Source organism: Crocodylus siamensis, chromosome 5 (assembly GCF_052110815.1).
Source record: "Crocodylus siamensis isolate JL-2025a chromosome 5, ASM5211081v1, whole genome shotgun sequence".
Lineage (NCBI taxonomy): Eukaryota > Metazoa > Chordata > Crocodylia > Crocodylidae > Crocodylus > Crocodylus siamensis.
In genome coordinates, this window is record NC_143399.1 from 157,869,229 (window position 1) to 157,895,026 (window position 25,798).

Sequence of the window (25,798 nt, forward strand, 5' to 3'; positions counted from 1 at the left end):
TACAGTCTTTACCAACTTCCACAAGAGCATCTTCTAAAGATTCTCAGATTATAGAAGGCAAAAGACTGTATATTGACTATGGCCACTTCAAGCTGCAAGTTGTAACTTATAAAAAAAGATACATGCCATCATTGTAAAGGACTGTATCTTAGCAGGTGGATAATGAAAAAGGAGATCTATCAGTGATTACTGCATTTTCTGTCTCGTTTTCTGTGTTCCCCATAAAGGCCATAACCTTTATAAGAAAACCAATATACAATCAGTGCTTTCAGGACTTACACTAGATTTAATTTTTAAATGGACTTAGAAAACAAGAGCTTGCCCTCCCCCTCCCCCTATACACTGATGAAAAACGTGCTGTGTCCCAAAGCTCCAGCTATTTAATCTGGAAAGGCAGTGAGCAACAGAGGCAGAGAGGTGAAACAGAGTGTTGTAGACTGACTATTTTTAGATGACAGTGAAGAGCTTGGTACAATTATTTTTTAAAACATTATATGCATGTTTCTATGTGGTTAGGAAAAATGATCGCTTTCCCTAGGCATGTATATTCTAAGTTAGCTAGACCAATTTTAAGTTAACATACCATATTTGACAAGCCAAATTTCTTACTGTTCAGACTAAGGTAAACCCATTGTGATTGGGCCTCTACAATGAGGAAGAAGAGTCAGGATTAGGAAGTAGTTAGGGATAGAGAGGAGGACAGAAAGTCAGAGGGTAAATATATGCAGATATTTGATAAATGATATATAAACATTAAAATATATTACCTTTATATAAATAAAATATATAATATAAAATTATATAATGTATGCATATGTATGTGTGTGTATATACACTCACATATGTGGCATATTATAGCTTATATTACATTAAATAATATAAATATTTATAAAAAGAATTCACATATTATAAATATAGCTATATTAAATGTGTTGTGCTGTGCTGTAAGATTTCGACTCAGTATTGCCAGAAATGCTTAGAAGCAGTAAATGCAGGTTTTGCTTGAAGATTCCATAAAAGATACTAAACAATTTAGAAATCCTAGAAAAATTGGGCTGGAAGGGACCCCCAGGTGGTAGGATTATTCCTATGTAAACTATTCTAGACAAGTGTTCGTCTAACTTGATCTTAAAAATTACTAAGGATGAAGATTCCACATCCTCCTTTGGCCATCTGTACCAATCCTTAACCACCTTCTTACTTTAAAAGTTTGTTTACAATATAAAATAATAGTGGAAACAAGTGAAGGCTTCAGGGTGACTGCCATATGAGTATCTTGAGGATAGCTGCAAACATGATCTATAGTATAGGGTCGGAAGGGACCTAAACAAATCATTTGACCCCCTGCCCTGGCCAGGAATGGGTGCAGAGGTCATATCACCCCAGCCAAATATCTGTCCAGCCTCCTCTTGAAGACCCCCAAGGTAGGAGAGAGCACCACTTCACTTGGGAGCCCGTTCCAGAGCCTGACAGTCCTAACTGTAAAGTAGTCTCCTGATATCCAGCCTGAACTTTCTTTCTAACAGTTTGTGGCCATTATTCCTAGTAACCCTGGGCGGTGCCCGGGGGAACAGAGCCTCCCCAAGTTCCCACTGGTCCCTCCTGGTGAGTTTGTAAATGGCCACCAGATCCCCTATCAGTCTTCTCTTGTGGAGGCTGAATAGGTTCAGGCCCTTTAGCCTGTCTTCGTAGGGCCTGGCCTGCTGCCGCTTGACCATATGAGTGGCCCTCCTCTGGACCCTCTCAATGCTAGCCACATCCCTCTTGAAGTGCGGCGCCCAGAACTGGATGCAGTACTCCAACCGCAGCCTGACCAATGTTGCACAGAGGAGAAGGATCATCTCCCTGGACCTGCTTGTGATGCATCTGTAGATGCATGACAAAGTGTGGTTAGCCCTACTGACCACTTTCTCTCATTGGTGGCTCATGTTCATCCTGGAGTCAACAATGACTCCAAGATCCTTTTCTGCCACTGTGTTGACAAGAAGGGTGTTCCCCAGTCTATAGGTGTGTTGCTGGTTCCTTCTCCCTAGATGCAGTACCTTGCACTTGTCTGCATTGAATTCCATCCTATTCTTATCTACCCACCTCTGTAACCTGTCTAGATCTAGCTGGCTTCTATCCCTCCCCTCAAGCGTGCCCACCTCGCATTACCCCAAAGGTCTATATGTGAATAATTTGTTCCAAAATATGCATGCTCAGAAAATTCATTCATGATGATAAAGAGTTTCTCATTCTTCTAGTGCTCAATTTTCTTTTGGTACTAGGCACAAATATGCCTAGATTATAGCTCATCATAAATTAGAGAGCAGCAATGGGACCCTTCAACAGTATTATAGCAATCTACAACAAAACCACATACCGCCTATTTTATTTTGTAAATAAAAGAGTATATCTGGTTTCCAATTACAACTAGCAAGGAAGCTGGTTGCTAATGTGGCTATGAAAGAGCATTTTATTCATGTCTTTAAATACTGAGTGACAAGCAATTTTATCCTAAAATGTACTGTTCAAAATGAAGTACTCACAAGGCCTAGCTAGGTTAAGTATCACATTATAACTATTCCTGGGACTTCTCTTCTATTTATCACACAATTGTGATACATTAATGAATGCTGTGATTCAGAAGCAATAGGTATTCACAGCCTTGGACTTTTTTCCTGTAGTTAGATGCCTGTGTCAGCACTTTTTAACCTGTCAAGAGGAAGTGATAGTGATAAAGGCGCAAGCTGGGTGTCCTATATCTTTGGTGTATGTTCTAACCTCTGAGTGGAGAAGAGTCATTGCCAGTGGCAATCCTTCACTGTTGAATATGATTACTCCCTGGGCCTAGTAAAAGGTTGTAAATGAACTAGTTGATGGCTGAGAAGGTTGATTTTAGAGCTGCAGACTCTCTGGCATGTGCCACAGGTGGTAAAGGGGAAGGTTGGGCCATGGATTTCTTGGTCTTGTTTCCTTTCCTTCTGTTTCTGTTGTTTTTCTGTCTCTGGGGTGAGACAATTTTCCTCAAAGTGAAATGTACCTTCTCTCACAAGGCATCACCATATAGCCTTGTCCAGGGCTAGTTTTTCCCAATTTCAGTTGTCAATGCCACACTTCTTAATGTTCACCTTGAGGGTATCACTGAAGCATTTCCTCTGGGTCCCACATGTCCTTTGTCCTTGCCTGAGTTGGGACTATAGCAGTTGTTTTGGTGAGCATACATCAGGCATGCACACACACTGCAGCTGATGTCGAATAATCAATAGTTCCATACTGGTGGTGTTAGCATTGGTGAGGACGCTGGCATTTGTGAGAAGATCCTCCCACTTTATGCTAAAGATCTTCTGGAGATAGCACTGGATAGAAAGCATTCTAGGCTTTTTAGGTGGTCCCTTTAGGTCACCCAACCTTCAAACGGTACCCTTCTTCCTTTTCATAAGAAAGGGCTGTTATAGCCACTCATCTTCAGCAGAAGGGTCACAGTTGTGAATCCTGATTAGAGACTGCACTGCACATAGATACCAGAATGTGCCCAAATCTCTGAGAGAGGTGAGCTTAAAATATACTCTTTACCTCTGTTTCCTGCGATTGGTTCTCCTCTCACGTGTTCTGGCTTTCGTGATTGCCAGTTGTAAGGAACCCTTCCAAGGCATCATGAAGGGGTACTGATTGTAATAGGCACAAGACGCTTAAAGGTAGTTGCTATGGTTGTATGATGAGGTCTCCTTTATAGCTCTAGCCCTCAGTAACTTGTCCAGCATCACACAGGAAGAGTGTGGTAGAGGCAGACTCTCTTGAGTCCCTGTCTAGTGTCTTACTTATAACCCTGAGACATCTTTGCACATTGAGCTCTGTAGGGTCCCTGTCTTCACAGTGTTTTAGCTGGAGTATATTTAAGAGCTAAGCAAGATACCTGGTTACCTTTCTCCTCAAAGAAACAAACAGTTTACCCAGCCCACTAATCTGTTGATTAGTTGATATGGAGCTCAGGAGCCCTATGCCATATTTAAATCCCCCATGCTGAAATAAATGCTTAAATAAATCATGATGAGGGCTTAGAAAAATGTAGTCATTTACATATATATTCAGAGCAGGCTTTAGCCATTCCAAGCAAAAAGGTGTCTTAATTATATTCAGGTGTCTTAATTACAAAACAATGTTGGAAACAAACCCAAATGTGTAGTGTCTGTTAGGCCTGTGCGAAGCAGCTAGTATTCAGTTTGGATTTGGATTTGGCCGATTCAGAGGACAGTGATTCGATTTGGTGATTTGAATCACTGCCCCGAATTGATTCAGCAATGCCTGCCCTGCCAGCCCCAGCTCTCGGCACTTTGAAAAAAAAAAAAAGCCCCGGGTCACCGGGTGCTGCCAGCTGGGGGATGGGTGGTGATCCCTGCTGCCCTCATTGCTCCACACTGCATGGGGAGCTCTGCATGAGCCTGCCAACCCCCCATGGCTGCCCTGCCTGCCATGACTCTGGCCTTTTAAGAAAAAAAAAAAACCAACAGAAAAATCCCTCAATTACCACTCCTGCCAGTGGGATTGATCCCTACTCCCCCCCCCCACACTGCCCTGCGCCATGTGGGGGGTTCTGCACAAGCCCCCTGAAGCCCTGAGGCTGCTGCTGCAGGAGTGGTGAGTCCCGGGGCTTTTCTTGCTTTTCTTTTCTTTTTCTCAAAGGGCTGGAGCTGGGACACGCGGGGCAGCCATGGGGGGGCTGGGGGAGCAGGGAGAGCTGGCAGGGGCTGGGGGCTGGCAGGGGTCCCCCCATAGTCTCCCCCTCTTCCCCCCCCCCGTTCCTAGTACTTACCAGCTCCAAGTCTGGCTGTAGCTACCTGCTGCAGCCACGAGGGACTGTCCGAATCATCTTTTCCAATGATTCGGAGAGCTTTGACTTTATTCAGACCTTTTAATTGGTTCCTTGATTCGATTCAGATTCGCAGATTTGGTCACTGACTTGGGCCAAATCGCCTCCAAATAGAATCACCACCTGAAGCTTCACACAGCCCTAGTGTCTGTCTACTTGGTTAATTAAAAAAGTTTTATTCATTTAGAATGTGTGAGGAGGAGATTTAAGTACATTATCTGATTTCTGGAAGGCAGTTATGAGAATTATCGAGGATGAGCCCATTTTAGATATAACTTTACATCTAATGTGCCCCTTCTTAAAAATAAATGGGCTTGCTGGATCTGAATCCACATTATGACTTTTCCTCCTGGTTTTACCAATAGTAAGCAATTGGCTCTATTTATTTCAATACCCCACTGAGTTTTGATTTGTTTTGGATCCAGATCTGAATCTAAGTATCTGTTTCTTTTCTGTGTATAGGAAGAAACATTAGATATTCTAGTTTTGTATGTTTGTATAACTCCAAGTCCAAGTAGTTTTTGTGATATGAATTTGAATGGGAACATGATTTACACTTGTATTAATGATTTTTTTTTTAAGTAATCACTTTCGTATTTTCAGTCCTTAGCTGTTATTAACTACAGCCCTCTTCATATGTTGTTCTATAATACTGATTTTACCTAGAAATTTTAAAGTCTATAGTTTTTTTTCTTTTTCTGGTTTGGGAATTTCCTTTTAAATGTTTTTTAAGTACTGTTAAAAATGTGGGTAGATGTCAGTTAGAAAGATAAGTGCATACAAGTTCATGGGCTGACAAGAACTCAGTGTACATGGATTTCAGAAACAGAATGAAATGTCATAAGCTTCTCTAAGACTTTAGAGGTTTAGACTTATCACAGTCGACTTAAGACTTTCTTTGGCATATTGATCATCATTATCAGATCCTGCTTTAATGTGGTTTGTCCCTATGCGTCCAATGCCACCTACTATAGACTTCCCAAGTCTCAATTTGGTTCTCAGTTGTTCCATAATTTTCCAGCTTTGACAGAGCAACCCACCAATCTGTCTTCCACAATGATGGACTCTCCTATGATCTTTCTCTGCATTTACATTCATACACTGAATAACAATGAGCCCGACTTTGTCCTAATGATAGTATTGATGTGGACATGGAAACAGTGATATGCAGAAACCATAATGGCTGCTTACAGATGTCAAAAACCTCTGGTGCTTTACTTTAAACTCTGTGTGTCCCTGTGCTGAGCCCAGCCCATGCCCAGAAGAGGCATTGTGTTAGTTGGACCTGGTTTGCCTAATGCCTCTATAGATTGTATAGGTTTAGTGGGGCCTTTCTGGAGCTTTTATCTAATACCTGATTAAACCAAAAAGCCCTGCTGAAGTGCCCAATCTATACAGATGCTGCAGAACTGGGTCTGCCTCCTCCGGTAAAGCACACTTTTTTTCTCCCACATCTGTCAATACCCAATAGGAGGCCTCATCAGCATTTAACAGCTATTACCAAACAGGGATGGCCAATAGGATTTTTTCAGCGCCTGTCTCAGCTGTACACAATGTCCCCTTATTTTCTGTAAATCTGAGGGTGGATGTACAAGCTAGATCCCTTCTATACACTAAAAAGGCCCATAACTAGATGCTATAAGGCTGCTTTCTTTCCTCCATAGTAGAGGAAGGAATAATGAGCCAAGGGGAGCAACAAAGAGTATTGTAACCACCAGGATAGCAAGATGCTCTGTGGTAAGTCTCTCTCATCTGCTGGTGAAGTCCTTCCACACTGTATAAAATATTCATTGGAGTAGGACCTGCAACCATTTTCTCCTAAGCCGGTGTGCCAACCACTAGGGTATAGAGTCGTTTTCTCTGTGTTGTTCAATGAATATGTATTTATACAAAGTGAGATAACATCATCAAGAGAAATTGAGAAAATCTTGGCTGTGAGAGCTCTCTAGCTTAGGTACAAAATCTGGTTTCAAATCCCTGCTTCAAATCAAATGGAGGAGTGCTCTAAAAATAAGTCTTTTATCTTTTCTATTCTTCTGATGTACACTTTTGGGACTGCCACTGAAGGAATTTATCTGCATACATACTCAGGTGGCAAATTATTCAAACTCACATGCTTTGAATAAAGTGAAGGCTAAAGTGCAGATGCTATTTGCTCATGGCACTGCACTGATAGCCCAGAAAGAGTGACCCTCAAAGCCTCATCAGTCACCTTGCTTATGCCTGCCTTGGTTTGGTTTTTAGTTACATCAAGATAACCAATGTTATGGGCCAAAACATTGATTTATCACCAGTGATCACAAGAGGTGAAACATATTGAATTTTGTTAGTAGTTTTACATACCTTGACTCCATTATTACCAACAACCTGTTATCTGAGGCTGAACTGAATACCCGTACTGGCAAAAAATCAAGTATCATGAGCATGCTGGGCAAATAAGCGTGGAACAATAAACTGATTAAGGCCAAGATTCAAGGTATATCACACTTTGTCACAAACACCCTTTTGTATGGCTGTGAATCCTGGGCCACATACTTTGTTCAAGAAAAGTACCTCAACAGCTTCTACTGATGTTGCCTTTGCCACATTCTAGGAGTTTTCTGGTGGGACAGTTTCCGATGGTGAGATTGTGGAATGTGCATTCATTCTCCTCAAAGTCAGTGCTGACTTCAATAGCTTGGTCATATGTGGAGACTGGATGATAGCCAGGAATACCCAAGGATTTCTTATATGGATATCTATTTACAGGAAGAAGACTACATGGATGTTCTTATCTTTGCTACAAAGATGTTTGCAAGAGAGATATGAAGGCAATGAACATTGAGCAAAATGACTCGGAGAAGATACCTGAGGATCAAAGCAATTGGAAACCGTATATTAAGTATGGAATGAAGGCTTTTGAGGAAAGAAGAGTCCAACATGCAGAGGAAAAAAGAAACCTCAGGAAGAACCCTGCACCACATTCAGGATTGTTAGATAGGACCGTCAAATGTGATAAGTGCAAAAGGGACCGTTACTCAAGAATTGGACTCTACCACCACACTCACAAATGTTCAGTGAGCTGATGCCTCACTTGGCACAATTCTATTTCATTGTTCTCTGTCAGGAGACCAACAGATGCCTTCCTGACTACTTACCTTTTACAATCCAGGTAGGTCTCAGATGACTGGGCTATTAAAGGTTCTCTCCTCTTCATGTGATCTTTGCATGACTTGACCTAGTAGGTGTATCCTGAGAACATCTGTTAGACTGCACCTTACAGATGAGGTAGATGGGAAAAGTCTTGTTCTGCTAGGCTCAGGTGCCAACAGTCTCTTAACTAAAAGGCTCTGCCTCTTCTGTATAAATTGCTTTGCCGCTCTTCCATAGAAATTAAAGTTTTTCTTTCCCATCTTCTTAGTTGGAGTTTTTCAGATGAATGATTGTAGGCCTAAGGCTACAGAGGCACAATTACAGTAGCTGGGAGAGGTTAGGGTTCTTGACCTTAATTCAGGTTTGTAAAGTGTAGTGGCTACAGTATATAACTGGTATAACAGAAGATTTGTAAAAAAAAAAAGCATCTGTAAATGGGGCATTTGCAGGGAGGCTTAAAGTATACAATATATTAGATAGGGACTAAAGAGTTTGGAGCCACACTCCACCTATGAATTTAGAGGGGGAAAAATAAGAAAGAAGAGCATTCCATCTGCATATAGAGAGGAGAAAGCAAGAAAGTAGAGAAAAAGAGAAAGCATGCAAGAGAATGGGCTGGCTGACCAGAGTCCAGAAGAAGCCATCTAGGGACTGTGATGTTGCTGTAGAATGAAGAACTTCTAGACGGTCTGGCAACAGACTGGGGCATAATTATATATTTATAGGTGGCAGCCTATAAGTATATAGGGGGTGTGCACTGGAAACAGGGAGAACATCTGTTCACCAGGGCACCCTATGGGAAGACTAGGTCCAACAGTCACAAACCCTTGGAAGACTGTTTTAGGCTAGACAAAAGGAAAAACTTCTTTACTGTCCAAGTCCCCAGGGCCTGGAATAGACTTTCCCCAGAGGTGGTGCAGGCATCTACTCTGGATTCCTTTAAGAAACACTTGGATGCTTATCTTGCTGGGATTATTTGACCCCTGCTGACTGACTGCCTGCCCTTTAGGCAGGGGGCTGGGCCCGATGATCTTGCAAGGTCCCTTCCAGCCACAATGTCTGTGGAATCTAGGAAATAGAATTGTGAGTGACACCTCACTCAGAGACTGTGGGTTGGTCAGATCTCTTTCTGCTTGCTTTTCCTTCATTCTAATAATTCCCCTTTTCAGTGGAGATTAAACTTCTTGTGTTTCAGGGAGAGAGGTCAGGAAAATAAACTAAAAATTTTGCTGAAGGACATTTGTCTCCGAGAAGATACTGTAAAAGTTGTAACACCAACAGTAAAAAAAGTATTGTTTCCTTTAGTAGGAGAAATGATCTGCAGCTCTAAGAAAGCACAATGTTACAGAGTAAACACTTTGATCCAACTCAGAGGAGGAAGGGGCCAAGGCCATTTAAGGGGGAATATTTCAGGTGGTTGTCCCCAGTTAATCTTCAGTGAGGTAGTTGCTTCACTTGCATGACTACTGAGAGGAGGGAGTAGTGTGGTACGAGTTGGACAGGCCTACTCAAATCACCATGGTGTGGGAGCCCAAGCTCAGTGAACAAGCTAGCTCACTCTCTCACCTTATTGGGTAACTAGAGGCTCATATGAATTCTGTCAAAGTTAAGAACCACCCCAAAGTGGTAAAGGGAAGTTAAGGAGCCGTGTACAACATGCGTTTCTTACTTGAAGTTAGAAAAGCCCTAGAGATGTACTTTGAAGCCTCCAAACTAATGACTCTAGTGTGATCCTGAATGCTGGGGAGACACCCTGGTTTACAGTCCACAAAGAAGTGAGGTAGAGAAAAAAAATTAGTTCCTAGCTAAGGAACAGAGGGCTATCTTAAAGAGCTAAGATAACGTCTTTGTGGCACGTAGGCCGGAGGTAAATTCCCATGAACAGCATGCTGAACATGCGGGAATCTGAATCCCTGGACACCCTGATATTGGGTAACTAGGGTGTTGGCAGTGTTGCTTGATTAACTAGCCAAGCAGGGCATGAGGTCTGTTCGGAGCAAACAGACCTTCAGCACTAAGTGAATGCAGAGAAGACCTGAAACAAAGCTCTCACTCTTCTTCCTGCACCTTACTGTAAGCATAGGAGGATTAAAGACTGTATGTCATTTAGGTTCACATAGCCTTCTGGCTTTAATTTGCTGGGTTTTTTTAATTTTGATGGCCAAACCCATTTATGTTTGTGTGTGTGCTCAGGCTCTGAAGGTTCAGTATAGGGTCAAAGTCAAGAGTGGTATGCAGATTGGGTTGCCAACTTACAGACAGTGGGGCATTGTATACATTTTTATTTGTAGCAAGGGAGCATTCAGGGAAGGAAACAAGCCTCTTGTGCTCTTCGAAAATTGGCTCGTAGCTTAGGAGCACTGCCAGAAAAAAAATGAGTTGCCTAGTCTGTCTGGAGCATTAGATTCAGATCCCTACTCACTGTTAAACGGGCAGGTGTATGGGAGCTAGCTAGGAGGTTGAGGCATTCAAGATTACTTTGCAGGAATTACAAATGAACTTGGCCATCATAAATTTCATATTCTCAGTTGTGCCTCAGGAGGTGGTATTTTGAACTTGGCAGTTGGTTGCATTCCTGAGTGGCCCGGCCTTATTTATTACTATGGAAAAGTCCAAGAGATGGAGGATATATTGGGTGTTGAATAATCAGAGCAGTAGTTTGTTGATGGAAGGATCAGATGACTATTAGACCTGAAAACTGGTTCAGATATACTAGTGGAGAATCAAGTCTAGAGTTTCCAGCAATTCAGTGGTGAGCATTGGACCTGAATGGAGGCTGGCATCCTTGGAAGGGCTATTTTGCATTTGTCTATAATTGTCTATAAAATCAAACAGCATCATGGTATTGGGCTGATACTACAGAAATTGAGAACTATTTCCCACCTATAGGAAGTGTGTTCTAGAGTGTTAATATGGTGACTTGCTTCGATGTCATGAATGAATGGAGGTGTGCGTCTAAACTACTGGGTTGGGAATATGCTACCTAAGGCATGCAATGTGCATAGCTGTTTGTCATGTATAAGGAACAGTGCGGGATATAATCATGAATATTATTTAGGTTTTTTCCATCATCTCCCAGTACTAGCAGTGCACATTGTTTGGAGAAAACTAAGAGAAGTGTTGGCTTTGGTATGGTACACAGGGTTAGCGAGTGTACTTTCAAAAAAGCATGAGCCAGTTTGAAGCTGGCAATTTGGTATTAATTCCTGTAAGACAGCTGCTAAATCACTGACCTATCAGAAGGTTTGGGCCAACCCATCACTGGAAAATCTGGGTTTTCAAGCTGTACATCTATCATATTGATGGGTTGCTGGCAGAGGCCAACAGTATGATCTAACCTCAACCTGTCTCCGATCATAGAAGACATTGGAAATAAAGTCAAGGTCTGAATTTGCAAGCACTTTATTGTGCACTGAACTCACACGAGAAGTGAGGTTGGCAGGTATATCACAACTAAGCTTCAGCACTGAGGCCATCTCATTGAGAGTTGAACTACAAGAGAGTCAGAATTAAAGAGATACAAAACAGTGTTTGTCATGATGGCCACTTTCACCCCAAGGTGAGGCCTGGAATTTTGCTGGTGGACTGTAATGGGAGGCTTGAAGTCTTTAGAGACTCAATGTCTCACTTAATGTTTCTTTTCTCTGTGTGAAACACAGGATTAGACAACTTAGAAGTGAGCTGTATCTTGGGGACAGGCTGGCAAGGGAGGGTTGTGTAGCTGGTGTGACACCTATGCCTCTGAGTGGACTTAATTAGGTGTTTGGTGCAGGAGATGGGCATACTCAGCAGCATAACAGAGTGGGCAAGCAGGGTGCATGGTCCAAGGGGAGGGGCACCAGGGTGGGTGGGGAAGAATGCTTCACCCTGGGGCTACTCACTACAGCCTACCTGGCTGTTTCCTGCCTTGTCTTGCTCTGCCAGAACTTTATGGCTTCAGGAAGCAGAAGCCCAGTGCAAGGCATTCTGGGAATAGTTGTAGAGCTGCAGTGAGGTTTCTGTTGCTTGTGGGGGGAGAACTGACTTATATTTTGCTGCTGAATTCAGCATTTTTTTGGCTTCTGGATATGGGCTTCAGTAGCCAAAAAATGGAATGGAACTCAAACCTAAGAGTAAGGAGGGTTTGCCCAGCGTGCATTTTTTTAATGCCTCTATGCATACATCACTCCTACCAACTGTTAAACCTATGATATATTGCTTAAAATCTACTCTCGTATCTTGTACCTGTATATGCCATGCTGCCAAAGAGCATGAATGAAAATATTGTACCGTACCAATAAACTCTTCAATGGCTAGGGGAATCTTTCACTGCTTAACATGCAGTGGAATGACGACAGCACAAAGACATGCATACTCAAGCTGCCTACTCTGTCTGACTGAACTTCAACTATTAAGTTAACTGCTATTTACATTTAAATACTTTAAAATTTAAATGATTAAACCAGTTACCTCTTTCTGTTTTACTTTGGCAAAAAATATGTACATTTCAGATGCAAATACAGATGCACATGCTGCACCAAACTGTCTACCTGTGTTAGCATTTAACACTTGGGAAATTCTAAAGCTCATAACGATGCAAATACCAATAGTTTATAAAATATATATTTGGTGACAAGCACCCAGTCTTACAAGAAGCATTCATTCTTTCTTTCTTTGTGCTGCCTTTTTTATATTTACACTGCTATAGCGAAATAACATTTTTGTCATGAAAGAATGCATGTCAGCTACATTCAAGTGATTATTTTATTACCATATATTTTGTTTTACAAACTTTCCTGAAATTCAGCAAGAGCACTACAAAGCCATACTCTAGCACAAGAAATGTATTGCATGACATTTGCAGGCATAGCAAATTACAGATAAGAACAGGACAGAAAAAAACAAATTCGGAAAACTTTTACAAAACTGGATAGTAATACTGATTAACACTGAGTTATAATCTTACTTATAACAGAGCTGGAGGGCTAAAAACACATTAAAAATGCCTGTGCACTTTAACAATGGTTTGGTGCAGATCAAGAGTGCACTAGTAATCGCAGTTTTGTTGTAGACGTAGGTAACACAGAAAATAAGCTGATATTATGCATATAACAAACCTAACTTGTTTGCAGTAAGGCAGTAAACTAGTAGTACTGCTTCCTTGGCACTTAGTGATAGGACAACAAGTATTTGGTTTAACTAAACTGATAAACAAAATATTTCTATTGATGTAAAATCTACATTATCCCTTTGAACCTTTTAGTTTTACAGTATTTATATAATCATCAAATCCACTCTTAAATGGCACACTGACTAGAAGATGCTTCATATACTAGTTTAAAACAAGACCTTAAATAAATAAAAAACTCAAATGTTAAAATATGATATGGGTCCAGGTGCTAGTTCAAAACTTCTAGTGATGTCTTTTACTGAAAACAAGAAGTCTGACACATTTTAAGGAATTGAATCTCATGTTATAAGCCACTTAATGGGTTTTCCTGAATAACAGCTGTTTATTAATACAGTTATTTCTTTGAAGAAATTTCACATTTAGTAACACTGAGTAAAAGAACTGGTAAAGTCTTACACCTGAAAATTCTATGACAAACTGAAATTTGGTCTAGCAGATCACATTAAATACATTTTCCCTCATGGAAAGTCTATTTTAAAGAAGAATGATTTCAAATTTTCAGTTACTGTCCTTGTATTAAACAATATGAACACCAACCTAGATGGAGCTCTTTTTCTCCTTTTTAACAAACCGTTTACAACACCATTTATATTATATATACCAAACTTAATAAACATTTTTTTCTTTATATATAATGATGTAACACTTCAAAATTAACTGGTTTAAAATATTTTACAAAAGACATCTTTGTTATATATGAACTATACAGCACTCGAGTATGCAATAATTTGAACATATACACATTTTTATATCTCACTTAGACTAGTATTTTGCACCAAACATTGGTGTCTACAACTCTAACAATCCTCAGATAAAAAAAGTTTTCTGCTTTTTTGAAAACAAAAATTACAAAAATCCTTTAATTACAAGGATATCTCACTAAAATCTGAACTAAAATATTTTTGATTATGTATTTTGCACAAAGAACTTTAAAAATGAGTTTACATACATAAAAAGGATAGCTTCTCTCTCTCTCTAAGAGTGCAATTTATCAGGGACATTAAAACAGCAGACCTCTTCCCCACTGAGACGGTTAAATATTGCAGCCAATCAAAATGTGACGTGGAGTACATTTTTTTTTTAAACACAAAAGTAAGCCTCACTATTGTTTGCTATTAAGAGTTCCTTTCCCTTGATTTAAAATGTAACCCTTTTTAATATCCATTTTAATGAAAAGTATTTGCATAGAGCAGCTTTGCATTATTTGTAAAGAACATTTTAAGTGTTTTAACACAAGATAAGGCACATGTTTTTCAGCATTAATATTCTAAAACTAATCCTGAGAAATCATCCCCCACCTTTGAACCCACAATTCCCTCCCTCCCCAAAATCTGCTTCTTTTCTAACCCTGTTTACCTGAAGAAAAGCAAAACGATAACATAGAATAAGGAACCCTTAGATGGACTCAATTCAGAACATTAAAAACTCTAGATAACAGTTTAAAACTTCTGCAGACACAAACTTAAGTTGAATTTACTAAAAGATGTATTGGGAAAAAAACAAGCAGCAAGTAGCACTGTAGGTGTTACCTAAAAGTTCATGGAATATGGCTAATTAATTTATGGTGAATATTTTTCAGAAACAAGCTCCTTTGAGAAACAAGGTAGCCAAGTTGTGAGGCACTTGAGGTTGACAGTAAAGGAATGCAATGGATCTGTTTTATATAAAACCTAAAACTGCATATCACACCCTTGAATTATGCATTTATTAAAGTGCTAGAACTGGAGACCTAAACCAAAAGAAGTTAAAATATCAAATAAGCAATTAAAGCGCTTAGTATGCAATAAAAGTAACTGCTTTTGATGCTTGTAGATTTAGAGCTTTTTAAACTTTTTTAAAATGAAGTCTGAAAAAAATTCAAGTGTGAAAAGGTTTTCTCCTTGCCATTACAAATAACATTGTCAAAGTGCCAATTTTTTTCTCAACAATAAAACCATTTGCCTTATCTTATGTTCTACAACATGATGTAGTACGTCCTACATATGTAATCCATATTGTAACACACATTTTCAGTCTGATGGAAATCAGCGCATGTTCACTTCTAGACAAATTATAATTCTAATTCCCACCCTCAGAATGGTAGGTCTTGGATTACCTATCCAAGTGGCAGATAGTGCAACCAACCACAACCTCTCAATATGTATTTTAATCTTTAAAGCCCAACTTCTTTAGCCTGATGACGTTCTTCTTCACAATTCAATCTTCCACCAATACAAAACAACAAATAGGTCAATTAGCTCTAAATTACATAAATTCATTGGATGCCAAGTCTGAGAAGGGCCTGGGTTCTGTGGGATGATGAAGAGGTTGAAGGTGCGCAGTAGTCTGTGTGTTACTGATCACATTTAATTGAGGGGGATATGCTTCATTTAAATTTCCTCCATTGAAACCGTTTTGGAACTGGAAAAAAATATTACAGTGGTTAGTATAAAGCAATACCTGTCTTTAAAGAAACCCCTATGACTAAGGTGACCATACATCCGGATGTGGCCAGGACAATCCAAAATTTTGTAGGCTGTCCTGGCACTTTGTCCAGTTGGTGAAAATGGAAACAAAAGTCCTGGATTGGCACCACCCTGCCTGCACTCCCTGGCCTGGCTCTTTCTGAGCAGCAGCTGGAGGCAGGGGTGTGCTGGGCTGGGCACTGCTTCTCTTGCCTGGGGCTGGGGCGAAAGCACTGCTGTGAGTGTGCGTATAGCACTGGGCGACCTTGTATTCTGGTGCCCTTTGTCCTCCTGAGCTGGAGGTGGGGCAGGCTGGTCTGGGTACTGCTTCTCCTGTCTGGTGCACAGTGTCCCAGATTTCCTTAAAAATATTATGGTCACCATGCCTATGATATGCTTTGAGATTCACACAGATAGCATTAAAGATCTGTAATCCTAAAACTGCAAAGATTATTATTGCTAAGAGCTGAGGTATACAGGAAAACAAGGTTAAGGTAAGTACTACACAAAACTGGAATTCCTGATGAGTAACCCTTCAAAGAGTTACTTAGGACTCTAAATACTTGAGTCTAATAGTGACTATTGTATTTAATTCGTATTCCACAAATGAAAGAGCCATTTAGCAATTCTAAAATTAGTTCTGATGCTGAAGACTTGATTAAACTTTTGAAGTATTCAAATACTGTCAAATGGTAGTTGATTGGTGGGTGCCACTCATGAATAATTCTGAAATCAAATCCCTTTTCTCCAAGGTACTCTGGGAGCCTTTTTTTTTTTTTTTTTTTAGTTAAAAGACACTTAAAGAGTTCTTCCTTTTTCTATAAATATATGAATGGCAATGCCATATTTTTAATGGAAAAAAGAAAAACCTTCCATACACTTTAAATCTTCTCAAGAGTAACTCCTTGAGACAGTGAATACTCTCTACAACTGAACATACTGCATTAAGAAACCAAATGGTAAAATCCTGATTCCTGCTCTCAAATGAAATAAAAAGCACTGCAACATTTAGAGAAGTGAAAAGTTATACAAAAATACTGGGGGATCCTAATCCTGCTGAAGTCAAAGGTAGATTTGTTGCTAATTAACAAGTGAAGAATTAGGCATACTGAATGTTCCTACAGATTGGATTTGTAGTGTAATTTTCACTTGTGGAATGCACAGTCCACCTCAAATTTCCTCATCAAGAATGCTACAATTAAAATCCAGCTAAATACCACATGCTGAGTGCAGGTGACTGTTTTCAGCTTCTACAGTACTCCTATAGCCACACAGTCAGTCCACTTTGTAAACTGGAATTTGCTACACCGACTAAAAACTGGAGTTTTCCTTGAATGAATAATGACCATATCTATCTGACAAAGCCAAATAAACCAAATGGCTGTCATCAGTCTTGAAAATTGCTGAAATGCATTTTATCTTTAAATACACTTTACTTGTGGGATTATGTCAATCAGCTGATGAATATTTCCTGTACAAAACTGTGCTTCACTTATAGAAAGAAAATAAAGCAAACAAATAAAAAAATCCCCTCAATTCTTTGTAAAGAGGCCTCATATAAGCTTTTAAGTAAAGCCATAAACTACTCAATATACAAATTAGGCAGATCTTTGGAAATTGCTTTTTTAGCTAAGACCGTTATTGAGATTTGATGGTAAGTCTGCATTTATTTTTTATTCTAATGGCTACAGACAGCAGCTGCAGATTCAGCTTTTTAATGCAAAAAATGACAATTCCTTTTGAGATCATTTATACTATTGATCTATTATTCCAGCTAGAGAAGGGAAAATTCTCCTGGGTCACTTCCCTTTTCCTCGGTATTTTCCTTTATGTTTCTCTGTTGATGTGATTAATTTTCCATGTTTGGACAGGTCTGTCAGATTTACCTGAACAGGTAAAAATAACTAGTTTGGGTGGAGAAAGATGAAGAAGAGACAACCAAAGTGGTACTGATCAGACATAACTTCTGGAACCACTATCAAAAGTTAGGACGCAACTTTTTGTAAACATATATTTTGGTTCAAACAGTAATAAAGGAAGCTCTATGGTTGTGCAAGAGCTAATCAGACTTCTCTTTTGCCTTATAATCCATGAGTAATATAAGCATGGAAGGATAAAAAAAAACAAAACAAAAAAACAACAACCATGACTCTCAACCTCAGATGAAATTTTACCTGCTTTACTTTAACAATCAAAAAAAGGGAGGAGGGATGACCCGGGAAACTACACGCCAGTTAGTCTTACCTCGATCCTAAGCTGTTCGAGAAAATTATTCTGGCACACATACATGAGGGGCCAGCAGGGGACTGCATGCTTAGGGGCAACCAGCATGGGTTTATCAGTGGCAGGTCCTGTCAGACCAACCTGGTGGCTTTTTACGATCAGATCACCAAATCATTAGATGCAGGGGTAGCAGTGGACATAGTCTTCCTGGACTTCCGGAAGGCTTTCGACACTGTCTCTCACCCCGTTCTCATTAAGAAACTGGAGGGCTGTGGTGTAGACACCCACACAGTCAAATGGGTCGCCAACTGGCTGGAGGGCCGCACGCAGAGGGTGGTAGTGGGTGGGTCCTTCTCAACCTGGAAGGACGTGGGCAGTGGGGTTCTGCAGGGCTTGGTCCTCGGGCCCGCACTGTTCAACATCTTCATCAGTGATTTGGACGAGGGGGTAAAAAGCACCCTGTTCAAATTTGCTGATAACATTAAGATGTGGGGGGATGTGGGCATACTAGAAGGAAGCAACAGGATACAATCAGACCTAGACAGGTTACAAGGGTGGGCAGATGAGAATAGGATGGGTTTCAACACAGAATGCACCTGGGGAGGAACAACCGGCACCATACCTTGAGGTTGGGGAACTCCCCTCTTGTCAGCACGGAGGCGGAAAGGGATCTGGGGGTCATCACTGACTCCAAGATGAACATGGGTCGGCAGTGTGGGGAGGCAGTCAGGAAGGCCAACCGCACCTTGGCATGCATCCACAGATGCATCTCAAGCAGGTCAAATGAGGTGATCCTCCCCCTTTATGTGGCACTGGTCAGGCCGCAGTTGGAGGACTGCATCCAGTTCTGGGCGCTGCATTTCAAGAGGAATGTGGATAACATGGAGAGGGTCCAGAGGAGGGCCACTCGCATGATCAGGGGACAGCAGGGCAGGCCCTATGAGGACAGGCTACGGGACCTGAATCTGTTCAGCCTCCAAAAGAGAAGGCTGAGGGGGGATCTTGTGGCCTGTTATAAACTATTCGGGGGGGGATCAGCAGGCATTGGGGGAGTCACTGTTCCCCCAAGCACCGCCAGGAGTGAGCAGGAATAACTGTCACAAGCTGGCAGAGGGTAGGTTTAGGTTAGACATCAGGAGGCACTATTTCACAGTCAGGGCGGCTAGGGTCTGGAACCAACTTCCAAGGGATGTGGTGCAGGCTCCTACCCTGGGGGTTTTTAAGAGGAGGTTAGATGAACACCTTGCTGGGGTTGTTTGACCCCAGTACTCTTTTCTGCCATGGCAGGGGGTCGGACTAGATGATCTGTTTAGGTCCCTTCCAACCCTAGAAACTATGAATCAATTCTTTTCCTCTCTACAGTGAACGTATCTTATATATTTAATTTACCTTTATAGTTTTGGTTTGCAATATATTTTTTATAATTACTGCTTCAAGTGTACAAACTATGCCTTTATTTCCTATTTGTCTCATGCAAACACAATTATTTAAAATTGCTCTTTGATGGCAAGAAATCTAGTCTCCATGATACAAATATATTTAAAGCTGGGTTTATCCTGATTGTTCTACATCTCCTCTGATGTAAAAAATATATTATGAAAACAAAAAAAAAAAAAATCAGAACATGATAGTTTAACCCTTTTCACAGCTAGTAGCATTATTTTTAATACATAAAGCATTAAGTTTTTTCTATGCAAACAAATATAGATCAAAGTGGATATGGTCTATTTGATCAAAGTATAAAATGGACACATGTTTCATTTTGTGTGTGAATAGTTTTCAATATAAAAATAAAATGAAAAACCAAAAACAGTTGTTTGTAGCAAAAATCCCACTCCTGTGTGTTCCCACAAGTTCCAGTCTTTCGAGTTCCTGTGTATATGGCCAATTGTGTCTACTGGCAGAACCAGGGTCATAATTACTCTGCTGCCTCATCAAGAAATTTGGTGCTCCATTAGCCCAAGTAGCACAGGGAGGCAGTTAATTATACAGCCCTCTTCAGAAAGTCCATAAAATGGTCCCACCCTGTCATTGCCTGGCCGGCAATGCATCTTGTTCTTTATGTAGTGCTACCTTAAAACCTTCTATAGAGTTTACTGTCCTGGTACCTAAATTCGGTTCTGTGGTGCATGGACCTGTAGAGGCTGAAGACACTGGATCTGCCTTCCAATAAACAAGTAAAGATGCCATATCACGAAATGTACTATGTGAATTTGTTGTAACAGCCAGGCTAGTAGCACTATTTCTATAACGGTGCATAACATGACACTGTGTTAGTACTATGAGAACCCAGTATGGTATTTTGCCATGAAACACGAAAGAGGTAAAACTACTCAATATGAACAAACAAGGGGGAATAATTTAAGTGGTTAAAAGTTATACTGTGAGAAATGAACAGCCTACACATAAAAAATGAAAATGTAAACTGTTATTACATGAAGTAGAGAATGGAATAATTCATGTACCAGTATTAGAACTGTATAAGAAAGCGGTACTATACAGGTATGGATTTTGTGTAAAGGAAAATGCTGCATAGGGATGCTTCTCATGGGAATAAACCTAGATGGGCCAGGGGATGTTTTCCAGGCTTAGTACCTGGGACTCTGAAGGATTAATACCACTGGCTAGATTCAGGCATAGTGCAACCAAATGCTGCATCAACTTACTCACTGAATTCTGCCAAAGTATCTTCAAGAAAGGGAATAAATGAATTTTGTTCTTTTCTACTGTCCATATTATTCTACTTTGATTATGAAACACTTTAGGTAGTGACCATGCAAATTTGAAATATTTAAAACAAGACAACTATTTTAAATCTGTATTCACTTTTTTGTTTTGACTGCAAGAAGTGACATAACTAGTGAGGCAATGGGGAAGAGTGAAAAAAGTGACTGCAGCCAGCAGCTTCACATTCACGTTTGGTCATGAACCAGAAGTTGCCATTTGCGCTTTGCCCTGGCTGCCTCGGCATATCTATAAACTGCTGCATGCAAGTACCATAAATGTCAAATATGTCTGCTGCCCTATAGTCAGATTTTAATCAACTTTTCACATTAGTTTAATTTTTTGGAAGTTGCTTAATCTAAATCTGTTTGCTCAGAACCAGAAACAAAATTGCATTTTAGGGGCAGCATCTTAATATCAGTGATGTTCATGTTCTGCTTTGAACCTCATGTATTATCATATTCAGTGCCATTAATGGAATAGTTACGTTTTGTTTTTGAGTATGTGCCTAATTTACTTAGAGTCCTTAACATTGATGTCAACTGTGATTAATAGACTACTTGGATTTTTATAAACATAAAACATATTTATAAAACTTAATTCTTAAAATATTTCACGTGTAAAGCATAGGCCACATATATACCAGATTCTCATCTTAAGTAAATGTGTACTTTTACACAGCTTGAAAATGTATTTACAATACGTTCACATGTGAAGGAGGACAGCAATCCATGATCCATACACATTTTATATGACACTGAAATATATTAATATCACCTTTAAATTTTAATTTTAATCTGAACAGTTAATTCAAATACTGATAATATAACCTTTTTCATACGTGCTACGGATGTCTAAGGATTTAAGGGGCATTTCATGATAACAAAATTTGCCAGGTAACTGTGTTGATAGTGATCTTATTTTCTTATAGCTATTTTGCAGGGAAAGCCTCAACTTCTGCTACTCTGCCAGTTTCCCTCAAACCTAATTCCAGGTATAAGAAGATGGTTAAGTGAGGTTTCCCCTTAATACTTCCAACTGAGATGTCAGTTGGGACGGTTCCTGTGATGTGGATAAGGAATTGGTACCAGGTACAATGTGTACAAGTGCAAATCATGCTAATGAACATATGATATAGTAGCTTTCATTCATTCCTAATCTCTGAGAGTTTCAAACCCAGTGATTTAATAGATTCTATATCTTATAAATCATCTAGTTCCCTGCTAAAAACAATCAGAAAATTAAGGGAATTTAAAACACCATTTCCCATACCTTGTGTAACAATGCTTGTTGACTTGCCATCATAGGATTATACTGCATTTGATCCATACAGTTGGGTTGAGTTTCTGGTGGGCACTGGTACATAGACACAGCACCTGCATAACATGTTTGAGGAGTCAGCATAACTGGTTCAGAATTTATTCCACACCCTTGATTCTCAGGGATGTGCTGCAAACAATTGAGAAAACCTTCCAAGCTGGAAGAAGCAGAATAGGTTGATCCATCAAAGCTTCCTACAGGGAAGTCTATTTGAGTAAAATTAGAAAGCTGTGGCACCATGTCTGTGGGTTGCTTGTAAGGAATAAACTCTTGTCTACATGCATAAGGTGCAACGTTGACTTCCGATTTGTAAGTGCACTCTTGTGTAGTTCCATGGGTGCCAGAAAATGCATATTGCTCTGGCTGTTGTGAACACCCAAGAGGTACACTACTGGCAGAATTCCAATTTGAGAACATCCCATTGACCTGCATGTGCTTCATTTTCTGACACAGTTGCTGCTGATGCTGATGAAGTTGTTGCTGGTCAAACTCTTGCTGTACCAAGCAGCTGGCATTCTGAACCATGGGCTGTTGCTGATGGCAACCTGAATATAAGAAGTCAGCTTTATTATTTAGGGAATCTTGAACATATGTCAGGATTTCATCAGTTATGTCCATGTCTCCAATATCATCCACACCAGAAAATTCTGTTTTTAAAAACTCCTCGTCCTGCTGAATGCATTTTATATCTTCAAAATCAATACCCAGACTTTTCATGATGCTGTACAAATCACTGTTTTTGTTATCTTGAAAGAGCTCTGCACCATCTTCAGGCAGTATGAAGTTGCTTTCTTGGGGACACTCAGTTAGCTCCTGCTTCAGGATGTTATTTCCAACTGGTAAGAGATTATCCTGCCAGCTGCTGCTGATAACATTACCCAATTCGTCCCTGGCATCTGTAAAGAAGCTTCTCTCAAAGGAAAGCTTATTTGATGCTGGAGGGCAGAGATACACAGACTCATCTTGCCTTAGCATGGCACCCAGCAGTGATTTGGGATCAACAGATTCTTTGTGTAGTGTAGCTTTGGCAGCAGCTCCTTTCCCACTGGCACTTTTCATCTTTGCCTGAGAAGGATCCATTAGGCTAGGCACTGGGAAAGTTACCTCATACAACACAGCCTCACCAGTGGCAAACATAAATGGCAACTTCATGTTTCGCTTCCGTAGATGCTCTGCACCTTCTTCATCTCTGAAATTAAAACACACATATGGTACAGTAACTGGAATGCTACACTAATTACAGCAAATGTTTAGTGCTACTTTTGTCCCTTGCAATTGAAACATTAAAAAAAGTCAACTAAAACTCAACTTCAGTGGGTAAAATGAATAACAGATTATGAAACAGAGATTAACTGTAATGCCACTGTACATTTCCAAATATTATATTTACATAATAACATATGCCATGTTTTTTCTATAATACTATGATTTGAGAATGAACATTAGTGCACAATATTCTGGCAAATAAATTGTTATTGATTGGCTAGATGTATGAATAATTCAGTATTGAATTGTTATTTTCCCCTCACCTTCCAGGAGGAAGTAATGAGTTTCTATGAATGATGTTAAAAATACAGTTAGTACTGTACTGTGAGGCTAATCCCTATAGGTAATTGTTATGTCTATGCAGCTGCAGTTGGGTATCTTCTTTTCTCCAGCTTAGATAGGGTGAAAATTAAAGGTCGGGTTGAAGTACTGTTGTACCTGGAGCCTCAATGGCATCTGTCATGATCAGCATTACATACAGATTCAGACAATCAAGAGAGGAATTTATCAAGAAAGGAAGTAGTGCAACAATTGTTTTCAACACATTTAGAATGATTACAATAAAGCCTTCTGCTTCAGGACAGAGGACACTTCATTTCAAACTGAACAAACCTCCCCTGCCAAACCCTTGCTTAAGATCTACAATTCAAATTATGACTGGGAAAATTTTAAATGATACTGTCATTATATAACTACTTACGTCAAAGGCCTCTGTGTTGCTATGATGTAATCCGGTCTTCCATTTTTGTAGACAAGGCGTGCATTTGCCTGTACCCAGGCCCATCGATTTTCTTTGGTAAGAAGTCTAAACACCGTCATGCCACTCTCTCCAGTTTTTATCACTAGAATTGATATGGTCAGACTTATTTATTTCAGTGCAATTAAAAAACAATGAAACATATGAATTATGTTTACAGCATGCTGTGTGAAGAGCAATTTTATACTGAATAGTGGTAATTATTATAGTGTAAACATATATCCATATTATAACATTATGTTCTCGAAAAGGCCATGGAGACATGAAAACTAAGCCCATTTGACCCCAGGAAATAAAACTAAATGATACGTTGGAAGCGTACTTGCCACCATGCTTGACATTAGTTACCAGTCAATATATAAAAGCCAAAGCACAAAAATAATTTCAAGAAATCCATTAAAGATTGAGAATACCCCATAAGAATCATTGTCCATTATGTCCCCAACTGCAGGGACCACTAAATACAAAAGCAAGTATATGAAAAAAGCCTTGAGCTAGTTTACAGATAAAAAGCAATAGTAATGATAAACATGACAGAGCGTTTGCTATTAATTCAGATTGTGTCATGCTTTAATTGTTATAGCACTGGCACAATAACAGTGGTATAATAGTGAGCAGCTTAAATGTAAATTTTTGAAGTCTCTCTCAAAAATGTAACTGCTATTACTTTTCCTGCAAATTCCTTTAAAGTATGCCTGCACTTTAATTGTATATAAACTGTCAAGATAATTGCATCATCAATAACTGCATTAAAACTGAACGAGAAAATTAAGTTAAAAAGAAAAATAAAGTTTTAAGAACTGTAAAGGGAAAATAATCTATTATAGAGAACACTAGCACTGGAGAAAGTCAATATGGAGACCCTCACTTCACTTCTTCCTAGAACCTTTCATTATTAGATATATTAAATCTCCAAACATAGGAAGTTCTAAAAAGTTTGGAACATGGTCACAAACTCCTTTAAGACCATTTCAGGCTGGACATAAGCAAGAACTTCTTTACTGTCTGAGCCCCCAAGGCCTGGAACAGACTGTCGCCAGAGGTGGTGCAAACACCTACTCTGGACTCCTTTAAGAGACATTTGGACGTTTATCTTGCTGGGATCCTGTGACCCCAGCTGACTTCCTGCCCCTGGGGCAGGGGGCTGGACTCCATCTCCCGAGGTCCCTTCCAACCCTAATATCTATGAAATTTATGTTTCTTATTAGCACCACCATTTTCATTCCTGGTCTCAGCCAAAACTGGAAGTAATCAGTAGTTATCTTTGAATATCTTCACACTCTTTTGACTAGTTTTTAGTTGGAGTGACTAAGTCTATCACCAAGTTTCTCTCTAAGGCTTCCCACATTTGTAATATTTGTGGGTGCATCTATACAAGATGCTTACTGTGAAGTTGCCTAATTAGCTACACAGTAAAGTGTCACTGCCAACAAAGGCCTGCTGTAAGGCCAGAGTAAGCTGATTAACTCTGCCATAGGATAGTACTGCCCAACACAAATACTATTCTATGGAGGAGTTATTTACTCTGCTGCATTTTATATGTAGACAGTGACCAGGACTGGCTGTAGCATGAGGGTGCTACAGGGTGGGACTTCCTGCCAGACAGAACTGCATTGTAACACCCTTGAGCTCTAGCCAGACCCTCCACAGCACGCTGAGCTGAGCAGAAGCAGCCCTGGGCTGGCAGGCTGACCCCCCAGATTCCCTGCCAGCCAAGGCTGTGTTGCCCTGGATCAATGTGCTGCAGTCCTGGGTGCTGTGTACCCAGGAGCAATAAACTGCACCATGAACTGCGCTGGAGTTTATTGTGTTCCATTAATATTCATGTATAGATGTGTCCTGCATGTACTAACTCTAAGTGTACTCTACATAGACACTGAACTATGCAAGCACAACCTGGGAAGAAGCCCACA

General features: G+C 40.0%; 1 protein-coding gene across 4 annotated transcripts in view; it reads right to left on the reverse strand.

Moving 5' to 3' along the window:
* Positions 1–12,706: 12,706 nt before the first annotated feature.
* AHR (aryl hydrocarbon receptor) overlaps positions 12,707–25,798 on the reverse strand; it is a 102,109-nt gene continuing 89,017 nt past the window's right edge. For all 4 annotated transcript variants that reach the window (XM_090046836.1, XM_090046835.1, XM_090046838.1 and 1 more), the window contains 3 exons: positions 23,829–23,970; positions 21,815–23,051; positions 12,707–15,551 (listed from right to left, as the gene is read on the reverse strand). In XM_090046836.1, the coding sequence (XP_089902962.1) occupies positions 15,396–15,551; positions 21,815–23,051; positions 23,829–23,970 (1,535 nt within the window). In that variant the 3' untranslated portion in view covers positions 12,707–15,395. The remainder of the gene's footprint in view (positions 15,552–21,814; positions 23,052–23,828; positions 23,971–25,798) is intronic.